This window comes from Mustela nivalis, assembly GCF_964662115.1.
Source record: "Mustela nivalis genome assembly, chromosome: 18".
Classification (NCBI taxonomy): domain Eukaryota; kingdom Metazoa; phylum Chordata; class Mammalia; order Carnivora; family Mustelidae; genus Mustela; species Mustela nivalis.
The window spans coordinates 27,558,325-27,571,969 of record NC_139037.1 but is presented as its reverse complement, the minus strand read 5'-3'; the positions used below and the strand labels follow the sequence as shown (position 1 = coordinate 27,571,969).

General features: G+C 49.7%; 1 protein-coding gene across 2 annotated transcripts in view; it reads right to left on the bottom strand.

Moving 5' to 3' along the window:
• The window catches only part of CES5A (carboxylesterase 5A), a 28,546-nt gene extending 14,901 nt beyond the window's left edge, over nucleotides 1–13,645 (bottom strand). Inside the window, exons 1-8 of one of the 2 annotated variants that reach the window (XM_082708572.1) lie at nucleotides 13,478–13,645; nucleotides 12,175–12,379; nucleotides 10,192–10,330; nucleotides 8,474–8,607; nucleotides 5,861–6,014; nucleotides 4,282–4,386; nucleotides 2,236–2,340; nucleotides 775–915 (exon numbers count right to left, since the gene is read on the bottom strand). In XM_082708572.1, the coding sequence (XP_082564698.1) occupies nucleotides 775–915; nucleotides 2,236–2,340; nucleotides 4,282–4,386; nucleotides 5,861–6,014; nucleotides 8,474–8,607; nucleotides 10,192–10,330; nucleotides 12,175–12,379; nucleotides 13,478–13,550 (1,056 nt within the window). In that variant the 5' untranslated portion in view covers nucleotides 13,551–13,645. Of the gene's footprint in view, nucleotides 1–774; nucleotides 916–2,235; nucleotides 2,341–4,281; nucleotides 4,387–5,860; nucleotides 6,015–8,473; nucleotides 8,608–10,191; nucleotides 10,331–12,174; nucleotides 12,380–13,364; nucleotides 13,441–13,477 lie in introns of those variants that run through there. The other variant, XM_082708573.1, reaches the window with a different exon arrangement.

Below are 13,645 nucleotides of genomic sequence, written 5' to 3'. Positions count from 1 at the left end.
GTTTATTTCAAATCAGGAAGGGCTTCTTACATGTCAGGGTCAAGGAAGTACAGCTCCTTCTCAGCATTCAGCCTGTACACAAACGATCCCTCCCAGAGAAGCCTTTCCTCTCTACCCCTTCTCCTCCCTAAAGATCTTCTCCTACCAGCTTATGTCCTTTGTAGCACCTGTCCCTTCCCGAAACCAGCTATTCAACATTGCATTCCACCTGCTCTCCCCAGTCAGATGGCAGCTTGCAGAAAGCTGGAGCCGGGGGACTTGTTTACTACCGAATGCTTGGTTTTTGCAAGAGTGCAGAGCAGGTAGCAAACGTTCCGTGCATACTTGTTGAATGACTAGAGGGATTCCATAATTTTGCAACTTGGACAAACCTTGAGAGCCCTCTTGGAAGCTAAAATGCCAGAACCAAGGCTGGATGTGAAAATGGAAAGGCCTGAGATTTTCCAAACCTGCGTGAATTTCATCTTCAAAGCAGTAACCATGCTAATTTGAAACAATCATTTATAATGTTTTGAAGAAAGCCTCCTCCCTTACTTCTTTATAGAGTTGTTTCTTTCTCCCTAAGCCTTCTATGAGGAGCAGAGCAGACACCGGCTAAGACTGCTCCTAGTCCTCAGTTACCCTCTGCCAGCGTGGGGAAGGGGCATCTCTGTGTCCTTGGCCGCTGGGCTCTCCCTCACAGTGCTTGGCGTCATGGACAGGAGCACTCAGCGTGGAAGCACACAGCGGCCTCACTGCTGAGGGAGCCATAGGGAGCACAGTTGGGATTGTTACCTTGGGCAGCAGGAAGCCACACTCGTGGTTATTGACTCCGATGACAGAAGGAATTGGATTAAATGTTTTTTCAGTCAGTAGGTCTAGAGGCTCATCAGGAAAGAAAAAACCATCAACCACTCGAGTGAAAGACTTGGTTTTCTGGAATAAGGAAGAAGAGAAAAATCAGCATCTGTTTCTGTTCATATAACCCGCTGTCCCCAAATCCCTAGTCCAACAGAGCCAACCCACTCCAGAAGTGGTCAAATTGCATTTTGGAAGGAAATGAAAGGAAAACTAAGCCACCTTTGGCCCATCCCAAGGCCCGAGTGCTGCCTGGCCAGCCCTGCCACTTACTTGGGCAAAGGGGCTCAGCTTCCCGCCTTGAATTCCTCATCTGCTAAATAAGGATAATAAATAGTATCTACCTAAAGAACACAAAAGCCTACAACAGTTGATCTCAAAGTGTGGGTCCTGCACAGCAGGAGTAGGAGCATATCACCTGGGAACTTATTAGAAACAAATTCTCAGGGCCCAGCCCAGGCCTATTGCATATGAAACTCTGGGGATGCATTCCAGCCAACTTGTTTTGACAAGCCTCCAGGTGATTTTGATGCATGCTGAAGTTTGTGAATCACTGGCCAAATGCCATGGACAGAGTGGTTGACTGGGGGTGGGCAAAGGGTGCGGGTGGAGGTGGCCAGAGTAGTGGTGGGGGTCGGTGTGTCTTTGCCTTTCATCTGGCTGGATATTTCTTGGGTCTCAGGAAGTAACACCTGGCTCTGTCCATGGTGTTTTGGGGTCTCTGTTTGGGAGTGGGGGTGGAAGCGAGTACACAAAAGACTTTTTACACAGTATCAGGTCAAGGTCAAATAGCTCCCACATTCCAGCACAGCTCATAGCAGACCCTTCATCTATGCTAAATAACTACCCAACAAATGTTGGAATCTGAAAAGTTAATGACCTTGCTCTTCCAAGGGCCATCAGAAGCTCTCAAGTTTGGAAGGGACATAAAAGTTCATTTGGTCTGATGAGTCACCCAGTGACTGAAATTTGTCAGCTGTCATCTAGCTTCTGCTTGCATCCCTACAGAGGTGGGTGTCTCACTACCTTTTCTAGGAGCTGGCCTTGCGCAGACCACTGAGTTTTTAGAAAATTCATGGTTCTATCAAGCCAATATGGCTTCCTAACAGAACTCCTGCTCTTGGCATTGAGTTAACTTCTGGCAGCACGTGGAACAGGTGTGGTCCCTCTTCTCAGAGACTTAGAGACAACCTTCATATTTTCCTGGCTTTTCTCCAGGCTCAACAGCATCCCTGGCCCACAGGTTCCTTCATTACCAATCAGGGCTCTGGATATTCCACCTTGTGTTTCTATACCATGACTACGAATCCCAGCCTCCATCTTCCCAAAGTCCCAAATCAAAGAAAGTAAGAGAGTGGTGGGATTTGTGTGCCCTTAGAGCCTCCTGTCCCTCCCCACCTTGTTGATGTCCAGCAGCTCCGTGGGGGATTTTGCCCTCAGGCACTGCAGCAAGGCCTCTGAGTCCATCGCGTTGGAGCCACAGATGCGTGCGACCACCTGCAACTATTTCCAGAGAAGGACTGGATCAGAGCACAGCCCTGGAAGCCGCCAAGAAAATGACAATTGAAAAGAGTCCTTGATCCAACCCCTGGCAGGTCCTTCATATATGAAGCCTGCCCACCCCCCACTCCACCCCCATGAACGTGTAACAGAATGGGCACACTGAGGTCAGGCTGGCCCTGGACCTCTTTATGCTCCTGTCTGACCCTCTTGGCCATCTTTAGCGACTGCTGGAGCTGGGGGAGGGGGTGTGGCACTCCGTAGCTACAAGGGACAGAGTCAAGCTTCCTGGTCACGGGGACACCAGTGCTATGATGTCGGCTCCACTGGCATGAGGCACCCCCCCTCCCCGAGCCCAGAAGCCCAACTCAGGAGCCCCAAGAGTGAGGAGCAGCTTTGCAAGCATGACTTATCTGCCCTGAGACATGACTCCCGCTCAGTCTCAGCCCGTCAGCTCTGCTCAGCCTCACCCCTAGCGCAGCCTGGAAAACCCCCCAACATCTTTTTCTGTCTCTCACCAATTCCACTCATCCCCACTTCCTCTGGGATGTCCTTTCATGAACTCCTTCCTCTGCTAATTTCCCATCACTTCCAGGATTCCCACCTTTTCTTCCTAGCCTTTTCCTAAACACTGTCTTGCCCGATCATTGGGGGCTTATCCCTTGAAAGTGGTGGTCCCTCAGTGTCTGGGAGTCACAAAGGCTTTGAGAAGCCAATGAAAGCTACAAACCCTCTCCTTAGGAAAATGCACAAACCTACAAAACCTGCCTACAACTGTAGGAGCTCAAGGACCACCATCCAGACTTTTCCTTGTCATAAAAAGATGATGGTCTTCTCAAGTCAGTGTGGCGTGTCTCCATTTATAAACCCACAGGTCCTACCATAGAGCTGGGGAGACAAGGGACACTCAGTAGACGCGCACCGAATGAAAAAGGATGTGTACAAACCGAAAGCTGATGTATCGTGTTCCCCAAATCAGTATGTCCTGTGTATTGGGAGCACGTTCACAATACTCTATCTCTAGGCCTCTGCTCCTAGCGTATACTGTTCTTTTCTCTAAGGTGTTTAAGCAGATGTACCACTAAAACGCACAGTCCCCAGGAGATGGCTCCACAACCCCGTGCTAATGTTCATTGACAGAATCAGCTCAGTAGTTAACTCATTCATTCAGCAAACACTGATAGTCACCTACCAGACTGGGACATGAAAGATACAACCCTGGCCTCCAGGTCCTCACTGCCTGGTAGAGCACTAAAGCAAGAGGACAGATGACAGAAGCCTTGGGCATATGACTCACTGTCCCCTCACAATGCCAGGCAACATGCTTCATTCACAGTGTTCTTTTCCACTGAACTGGAAACAGCCTCAGGCTCTTAACATGGTCCTCTAGGTGGAATGGAGCAGTTATGGGAGATGAGGTGCATACAACACAGGGACTGAGTAATATATCCCAGGCAAAGAACAACGAATAAGATGTAAGAACTCGGGGCGCCTGGGTGGCTCAGTGGATTAAGCTGCTGCCTTCGGCTCAGGTCATGATCTCGGTGTCCTGGGATCGAGCCCCGCATCGGGCTCTTTGCTCAGCGGGAGCCTGCTTCTCTCTCTCTCTCTGCCTGACTCTCTGCCTACTTGTGATTTCTCTCTCTGTCAAATAAATAAATAAAATCTTAAAAAAAAAAAAAAAAAAGATGTAAGAACTCTCACCTACACACTCACATACATGCACGCATGCACACACACACATTTGTGCACACTAGCCGTGTTGCACTAGAGATCTACTTTCTGAACCAGGTCTTCCACGGAGCAGTAACGTTCACTTTGAACAGCCCTGGAGTCTTTGACCATGGTCAGTAAGGACGGCCAAGCACACGGTCTATCAACACCTGCCCAAGTTCTCCCGTGACCAAGCAGAGGAAGCTAAAGAGGTGCTAACAAGATACCTACATCTTCATTCCTCTCATCGTCGGGGGCCCTCAGGAAAGGGATGATGGCCACCCCACTCTCCATGATGGCTCTGTGGAATAAGCCATTGGCCATGGGGGACAGAATCTGGAAAGAGAGCACAGGAGATCAGGACAAGTTATGCAGGGGACCCCCCCCCCCCATCCATCATATATACCACCCATCCTTCTTTAAACAAACCTTCCCAGGAAGTCCTTTAAAAGCTCTACATATACAGGGTGGGGGGTGGGGGGGGGCGGAGCCCTAGTTTGGGAATTCAAGGATGAGTCACAAAGGTTCCAGCAAGTCATTTAATGTCTCTGAGCCCCAGACTCCTCAGGAGCTTTGAGGTCAAACATTCAGGTGTGAGTCCTAACTCCCTCACTTCCCGGCTGGAGAGCCTCAGGCAAGTTGCTTTCTGTATTTCTGGAGTATCAGTATACTCCCTATAAAACTGGGAGGAAAAATGGAGCCCATCTCACAGAATTGTGCAGAGCAGAAGTACCGAATATAGAAGGCTTTGCACGATCTGTGGTCAAATACTACACACTCAGGAAATGGAGGCTATTAGCATATATGTAAAAGTTGGTTTACTCTAATTCACCTTATCGAGTTATCTTGAAGATAGAAAAATAACTTGTATATTGTCAAGTTCTATACAGCAGAAGCTCTCTTAACCCACTCCCATGTTAACTGCCTTCTGTGATTAACCTATTAGCTGAGGCCCAGGAGATGCCGACCACTCGGAGCCAGTGGGCTGTTTTCTAGCACCACACACGTTTCTATTCCCACCAGTTTCTGGCCAAGGGTCAAGTGTGTTTGCTCCCAGATTTGCTTTTGTAAGTTACACTTGCTACTATAATGAACTAATCGATGAGATATCGTGGGAACCAATGAAGTACACGTATAGAAAGAAAACAAAATTATGTTTGGGGAAAGAAACTTTGATGAAAGCAAGTAGCTGAAAAATAGCGCCGTCAGATTAATTTGGTGTGAACAAAGTAAGAGTGTAAGCTATGTGGGGAGTCAGTGGGAGATTCCATGAGCACGCCACACTCAGACTACAAAGCAGGCATCTCAAGTTCATGATTGCTGTAAAGAAGCTAAAGCAGCTGTAGAGGACATGAATCTGGGGGCAGGGGGTTATGCCCAGAGACCAACCCTGAAAAGATACAACACTGTATCAAACCATTGGCGAAGAAATGCACACTTTATGTTGGAAGTTGAAATAAAACGTTATGTATCCTTTGTTGCTTTAGTTTTAGCTACATTTTTCTATTAAATTAGTAATTATCTGTCCTGGTAATTAGATACCAGGGCTTTGACCCTATAAATATAAGTACGGAATTTTTCTTCAGATTGTGACTCACTAGGTGATCTTGGGCAGCTCATTTAAACTCTTCCTGATGACAGCTCTTGTCTGCAAAAGCAGACTGAGCTCCTAACTCACGATGGGCAGCTTGAGGGAGACAAGTGTCCATTCAGCATGAAAGCACCAATCAGCTACGAGTGATTCATGGTCCTAATTTCTGTGACCTCCCGCACCGAGGTTCGTTCAAGCCCCGCAGAGAGAAGAACTCACAAGGCTGGAAACACTTATGGCTCCCGCTGACTCGCCAAAGAGGGTCACAGAGCGTGGGTCCCCACCGAAGAACTCGATGTTCTCCTGGACCCAGGTTAAGGCGGCCATCTGGTCCAGGAAGGCCCAGTTCCCTGGAGCATGCTGGTCCCCTGTGCTGGGGCAAGAGGCAAGGTGAGAAAACTCAGTGCACCTCAATCTGTTTCCCGAAGCCCAGGGAGTTTGAGGTGGAGCTCTGGGAGGATGTCAGGGCATTGCCACTCCGGCTGGTGCAGAAGGGTAGGAGGCCGCAGGCACAGGGCAGTAGGGAAAGCCATGCTTGTTTCTCACTCTGTTGGGATTTGGTTTCATTTTTGGTTTTTTTGACAATCCGATGAAAGTTACAAACCCCAGAAAAATGCACAATCTCGTAAGTGCAATATGAGAGTATTCATAGGCTCCCCTGAACCCACGGATTCCAGAAAGTTCCCATTCCTGAGAGCTGGTCTGCACCAGGGAGCTAGATGTCCTGGGCACAGAGGTTCCAGGAAATGACTACATGAATAATAATGGTAATAAGAGCGAAACACCTATCAAAATATCCATGTGGTCCACACCATATGTGAGTAGCCCTGGGATCACATTCTACTCCCCTCCATTCTCCAGCCCCCTCATGGCTCCTCCTGCTGGTTCCCTGCGCCGGTCCATGAGCCCTGCCTTCTCTCTCCTGGCAGCCCCCCATCTGCTCAGGAGCCAAGCCCTGCCGATTTCACCTCCAACCCACTGTGGTTTTCGCATGGGTTCCCATTCTTCCATTTCCATTTATCCAGATTCACAATCTGATCACTTAAGATCTGGGTGCCCTTGGGCAAGTCACTTGACCTGCTTCCTGTCAATGTTCTCAGGCCTAAAACAGGGCTAGTTGTGATGCCTGTGTCACATGTGGTTATGAAGACTGGCTGTGCAGGCCCACGGTAAGCGCTGTGTACGTGCCTGTAATCACTCTGGTTACTCAACTACCACCCCACTTTGTCCCGACAGCCGGCCTCAACGCAGTGCAGTAGCCTCCCAACCAGACTCCTGCCCAGCCCCCGCTTGCTCTGGAGTGACCGTCCTGATAGGTTGCTTTGAGAACGGCATGACTGGATCCCTCAGCCCCCATGCTGGCCTGGCCTTCAAGGCCTTTCCACACCCATCTCCTGCCACATCCTTATCTACCTGCCTACCAGGACCCAGATCTTAGGAACAACTTTCAGAACACATTCTGCCAGAGGAATCCCCATGTACAGAGTAGGTGACAGTGTAATCGCTCTGGGTCCTCTCAGCCCTTCCTGTCCCCATGGCAGCCCCAGAGCCCCAGCCCAGGGCCACGGGCCCCTAGCACAGCTTGCAAATATCATTCCCAGCCACTGTGCAAGTCCACTTCCTTCCAACTTCCCAGCTTTTGCTCCAGCGGCTCCTTTGCCAAGGACACTCTTCCCCAGCCTCTCCTCTCAAATCCAACCTCGTCTTGGAGGTGCGGTTCCAATGCCGCCTCTCTCGTGAATGCCACCCTGATTACTCAGAGCTCCCTCCCGTGTGTACCGCCCTCCCACCTGGCACTGTCGGGGCCTTAATCACATCCTGCCTGGTGGCATGGATATTTGTGTGCCTGTGGTATCTCCCCCACAACACTGAGAGTCCCCAAAGGGTAGAATCACACTCGGCTCCCTGCCACCTTCCCTGAAGTGCTGGCTGGTGTTCTCTCACTGCCCCCTGGCCAGGGCTTAAGGTCTGCTGTGTTCTAAGCAGGATAGCAGAAGTGGTCACGCTCTGCTATGTGAGCCCTGGGAAGTTGCTTCCCCTCTTTGTGCCTCCACTTTTCAACTGCAGGATGGGAATGACGACAATACTTCTCCCATAGGATTACTCTGGGGGCAAGCTGAAGCAATGTATGGCTGGTACACAGCACTGTGCCTGGCTCACAGTGAGTATCTGACACAGGGTGGCCATTACTGTAGAGAGGGAAGGAGTGATCCTCCCAGGGGAGTATCTGAGGAGGCCGACGTGAGGCCCTATAACCGCTCACCCACCATGCCTCCTCAAATTCCAGGGCACGCATTAGGTCTACACTCCTCCACCTCCCAGGGCGGTTGGGTGAGGCCATGCGCTGAGCTCTGCCAATGATACATGAACAAGAGTGACAAGCGCCAACTCCAGGCTGACCCAGAAAGAACTCCCTTGCATGATAGCTGTTTGTCTATCTGCCGGTCAAATGCAGAGGGTCTGCGCCATAAAGGAGGGCAGAGCCATGGGACGGAAGGACCCCAGTCCCTGATGGACCACATAGAAAGACCGTTTTCAGTCAGGATCACTCAGCTGGACCTTACTTGAATGAGAATGAGATTTTGGTTTGGTTTGGTTTGGTTTTAAGTCACCAAGACTTGGGGGTTTATCTGTTATAGCAGTTTATCTGTTTATCTGTTTATCTGTTTATCTATTACAGCAGTTTATCTGTTACCTAACTCCTTTGGCTCGCATTTGTTCAACATCACTGAAAGCTCATTCCTCCTTAGGTGGAGGGGCACTGAATCCCCTGTGGCTGTCAAACAGCTGTGCCTTGGGGACCCAGGGTGTTGGTCACATGGGGACACTCACTTGAAGAAACCCAATATTCCTAGCCGGTACTGGGTCGTCACAATTAGCACGTCCTCGTAGGCAGCCAGGGCGGACCCATCAAAGATGGAGGCTGAGCCAGTCTCGAAGGCGCCCCCAGGGAGCCACACCATGACCTGCGGAAGGGACAAGACCTCTGCAGTCAACCTGCCAGGCATTCACATCCCCTCCCCATGCATTTTGGGACTTTCTTTATTTAGGGAAATATAATAGAAAGCTTTCCTTTCTAAGTAGCATCAGAGGCTTTGTCTTTTGAAGAAGGCCCAGGGGCAAGCTTGTGGGTTCTGGCACCAAAGTACCTGGGTTGGATTCCCAGCTCTGCCACCGACAAGCTGTGTAATGTTGGGAAGATTACTTAACCTCCCTGAGGCTCATTTTTGCCATAGGTAAGCTCTGAAGAATGAAAGTATCTCACTGATGGGTTATCACGATATTTAAACAAGATCCTGCATCTAAAGTTCTTAGAACAATTTCAAGTGCCCAGAAAGCATTAACTAAATATCACTGAACTTGTGACCCACAGGAAGATGGAAATCATTGTAAGTCATGGAGGAGAGCCAAACCACTTAAGCTATTTTAACTTAACTCCTTCCCCTACCTACAGAAAGGAGAGAAGCAAGGAGAGATGACAGGGAGGAGAAGTATGAAAACTTTCCTCTATTGATTAGAAAAATTCGGACCAAGGAACATAAAACATTCACATGGTACTATTGGGATTGATATACTTCTTTTTTAAAAAAAAAAAGATTTTATTTATTTATTTGACAGACAGAGATCACAAGTAGGCAGAGAGGTAGGCAGAGAGCAAGGGGGAAGCAGGCTCCCTGCGGAGCAGAGAGCCCGATGTGTGGCTTGATCCCAGCACCCTGGGATCATGACCTGAGCCGAAGGCAGAGGCTTTAACCCACTGAGCCACCCAGGGGCCCCGGGATTGATATACTTCTTAATAAATCCTTTCCATTCTCTCTTTTTTAAAAAGATTTATTTATTTATTTATTTATTTATTTATTTGAGAGAGAGTGAGTGTGTGTGCAGGTTGGCGGGGAGGGGAGCAGATGGAGAGAGTCTTAAGCAGACTCCACACTGAGCACAGGGCCCGATCTCATGACCCTGTGATCACGACCTGAGCAGAAACCAAAAGTCCAACGCTTCACCGACTATGCCACCCAGGTGCCCTGCCCTTCATTTCCCAGGAATGCCTGAGTGGCTCAGTCATTAAGCGTCTGCCTTCGGCTCCTGTCATGATCCCAGGGTCCTGGGATGGAGCCCCATGTAGGGATCCCTGCACAGCAAGAAGCCTACTTCTCCCTCTCCCTCTCCCCCTGTTTGTGTTCCCTTTTCTTGCTGTCTCTCTGTCAAATAAAATCTTAAAAAAATAAAAAAGGATTTCCCAAACAAGCAAACAGCAAATCAGGGTCCTTTTAAGCAGTTGTCTTTCTAAACATTTACAGACCATTAAATACTCAACAGAGGGGAAAAACAAAACAAACTAAAAATCAAAGTTCAAGTCAAGCCACTGCCAACAAAGAAGCAATCAGAAAGGAAGATAAAGTGAATCTGTCATTAAATGACTTTTTAAGAGTTACTGATGCATCAAGTGATTACATTTCCCTTTTACCCAACAGGGGGTAGGTTTGATTCTAGACGCCCAGCCCCTCTGCATGGGACCCTGGAGCCCTGGGCACGGTGGGCAGCCTTACAGGGAGCTTGGAGCCCTTGTTCGCATGGGCTGGCGCATAGATGTTAAGGTACAAGCAGTCTTCAGACACTTCCAATTTGGGGTAATGCACCTTGAGAAAGTGTTGATCTGAGAGCAGCCACTCTGAGTTCTGGAGGCACCTTGGAGGAAGGAAGGAGAGATCTCAGAGTTGCTATCAGGGAACATGCCTGGGAGGGGCCAGGTCTTGTGACAGCAGAGAGGCCAGATGGCCTCCCGTGTCTGAGTGGAAGAAGCCTATGGGAGCTATTGGTACAAAAACTAATCACCTCCCCTGCCCCCACCATGGTGGCACAAACAGAGAAACATGCTATAATTCTTTTAGATCTGGTTTTTGGGTAGGAAAGCAGTTTGTGCAGAATAACTGTATCATTAACTTCCAGCACCCACGCATGTGTATAGCCACTACCACAATTCAGACACATACACATCAAGATTCAACATGGCTCAACAATTCCCCAAACTGGAGGGCAAGACACTGGGTTACATATCAAGGGCTTTGCTCTAGCAGCTCCCTTTTCTGCCCCCAGAGGGACAAAAGGACATCTCTAGGCCTTTTCTCCAGGACACAATGGAGGTAGATGAGTAGGGAGATTCCTGCATCCAAGCCTTTGTTCAGGCTGGTCCCTATGCCGAGTGCTCTCAACTCATATCTGTTTGCTCATGTTCTTCCCTTTCTTTCAGATTCAGTAAAAGTGCCACCTCCTCCAAGAAGCCTTCTGAGATCCCCCTAGTTAGACCACAGCTCTTTAGAAACACCTATATACATTGTGTTCTTTCCTTAAAGTTCTCTTAGGTTTGCACATGAGTGTTGCCATCTTCCCCCACTCAAATGTGACCAGCCAAAAGCTGTTTTGGTCACCTTGGTACCTCATAGTCCCTAGCACTGAGGCTATGACACAGTAAGATTGAATTAGACCAATATATGATTCCTAGGCTGGATGGGTGGTTCCTTCTCAGCATCCTTCTCTGATCCCCTAAAAGGCTGCCCTCGTCACTTTATATTTTAATCATTGTTATGATTTGCACCCCCTAGTACCCCTAGCACCCTAGCACCCCCATCAGCCCACAAGGTCATTCAGGGCAACTGTGACCAGCCCACCATATGTCCCCTAGGACATTATAGAGAGGCAATGACTGAGCTGGTTCTCAATGAATCTTAGCTGAATGAATACATGAAGGAAGGAACAGATGAGTTTCAGCTTCGTGTCTTGAGTCCCTGGGCCCCATGGGGTCTTCTTCTGCGACTTATGGAGCTTCCTGGCACCAGGGTACTCCTTATTCCTGGGACCCCAAGGCCAAGAACCAAGAACCAACTTGAGGACTGGACAAAATCTGAGCATCAGAAGATTCTCGGGGATCACTTCTCGGCCTTTGGCTAAGATCAAGTGCAGAAGATTCTTGGGGATTTTCAAGTCTCACCTTCCAACCTATGCTCATCATGATTCACCCACCCCAGCTTGAAGATCGGCAATGACGGGCGCTCCTGACCCAGAACACATGCATCTACTCCACAGGTGTTTGCGGATTTCCCTGCATCAGGCAGAGAGCACTAGAGCTGAGATCCCTCTGGCGTGGTTCTTCACCTCAAAGCCCTCAGCCAGTTTGGACCTTGGGTGGGGATTGACATGGAAACACCTGGACCAAGACTCAGTAAGTCTGCCACAGCCGTTCCCAAATCTGATCGGTCCTCAGATCCCTAGACACCTTTCAGTGCAGCCAGCTTCCTGGGCCCGGCTCTGGAGATTCTGATTCAGGAAGTCCAAGAGGGGAGCCCAAGGTACCCGTGTGCTCTGAACACCACTGCCAGTGGTCCCGCTGATCAGCCAGCTGGGGGGCCATGGTCAACCCTCCTCCTCCTTGGTGCCACCACCTTTCCCAGGGAGCTGCACGACCTTTACTCCCCTGCAGTGCTCCGCCCCCACGCCCAGGCCACTTTCCACCACGGGACTGAGACTGCTCTTACAATTTAGGGTAGGACGTGGCATCTCGGAAGTCATTCCAGGGCAAGGCAGGCTTTGGTTTCTTAAATCGCAGGGGTCCTACAGGGGGCACAGCATAGGGGATCCCGAGGAACACGTTCACAGGCATGGTGCTTCCCAGCACAGTGGCTTGCTTCCCCCGGACCCACCCCAGCCTGGTGCTCCTCACTGGTGCGTCCGCGGCTGGCCCTGAGGGAACACACAGGGCAGAATCAGGAGTGGCTGGGTGGAGAACTGGAACAAGCCCAGCTAGGACGCCCCTCAATGGGGGCACTCTCTCTTGGCCCAGAGGCCATGCAGCAGGAAGTACCTAGACTCCCCATCAATAAACCACTGTCCCTGGCTTCTTTTAAGATTGCCTTAGAAGCCACCTGCATCAGAGCGCTGACTTTGTTTCTCCTAGGAGCACAGCACCAAGTCACAAAATTTGCTCCAGTCCTCTTGGGGAACAAGGAAACTCTCCCTTCAACAGCGCGGATTTCCCTTACTCTCCAACTGATAGATGCCGGCTCTGCAGATCCTACGGTCCCACAAAGTCATCTGGCCCAGGTTCATTTTCATACCTATCAGCACACCTGTTGGCATGTCTGTGCCTTCCCTACCTGACTATGAGCTTTTTGATTTTTCTTAAAATTAAATTTAAAAAAACTTTTAAAAATCCTTCCTAGGGCAATCCTAAGCAGTAACAGCTATGGAATTGTGCTCTTTGATGAGTTAAGTCTATGTTTTTGAATATACATGAAAATAAATATACATCAATAAAAACAAAAAGTTCTCATGGGGATGCCACCTGACATCAGCGCCCCCGCTCCCAGGGACAGGAGGATATTTTTGGAAACCCGAGAGTGCAAGCTTCTCGGTTTTCACATAGAATACAGAGTGTTGAGAAGCCCACTGCCCAGCTGTTTACTTATTAGGACTCGGGCATCTTGGTGGTACCTGTTCTAATGTCATTTTAATAGAGAAAGTCCTGTCCAGGCAGGCACTAGTACAAAGCATGGGCTCCATTCTATGACCCTCCCCAGTGCCTGGACAGAGAGCTCTCCAAACTCCGACAAGGTGTGAGCAACCCAAGGGCAGGACCGAGCTCTACCCACTCCCACAAAGGAGACTCTGCGGAGGATGGTTTTCAGTTAACACCAGGACGCTGCTCAGGGGCCCTGAGGTTACTTACATAGCCTTTTATGAGCCTTCAGACCTCCGAGAAATAGGTTTGTTTGCACTAGTGGTAAGGAAATTCCCCTACCCCATCTTCTGAGGCCCCTCCTCTCCCACGGGGTGTCTCACCCTTGGTGGCAGCTGTAAGGACCCAAACAACCCAGATCAGGGTCTGGCCCCGGTGCCCCCACTCCCCACTCATCCGGCTGGCCTGCCTGAATGCCCTGCACCTTCACGGCCGCAGCTGGCCTCAGAGAGCTTCGGTCGGGGCAAGAAAGGGCTTCCTGTTGGCAGACA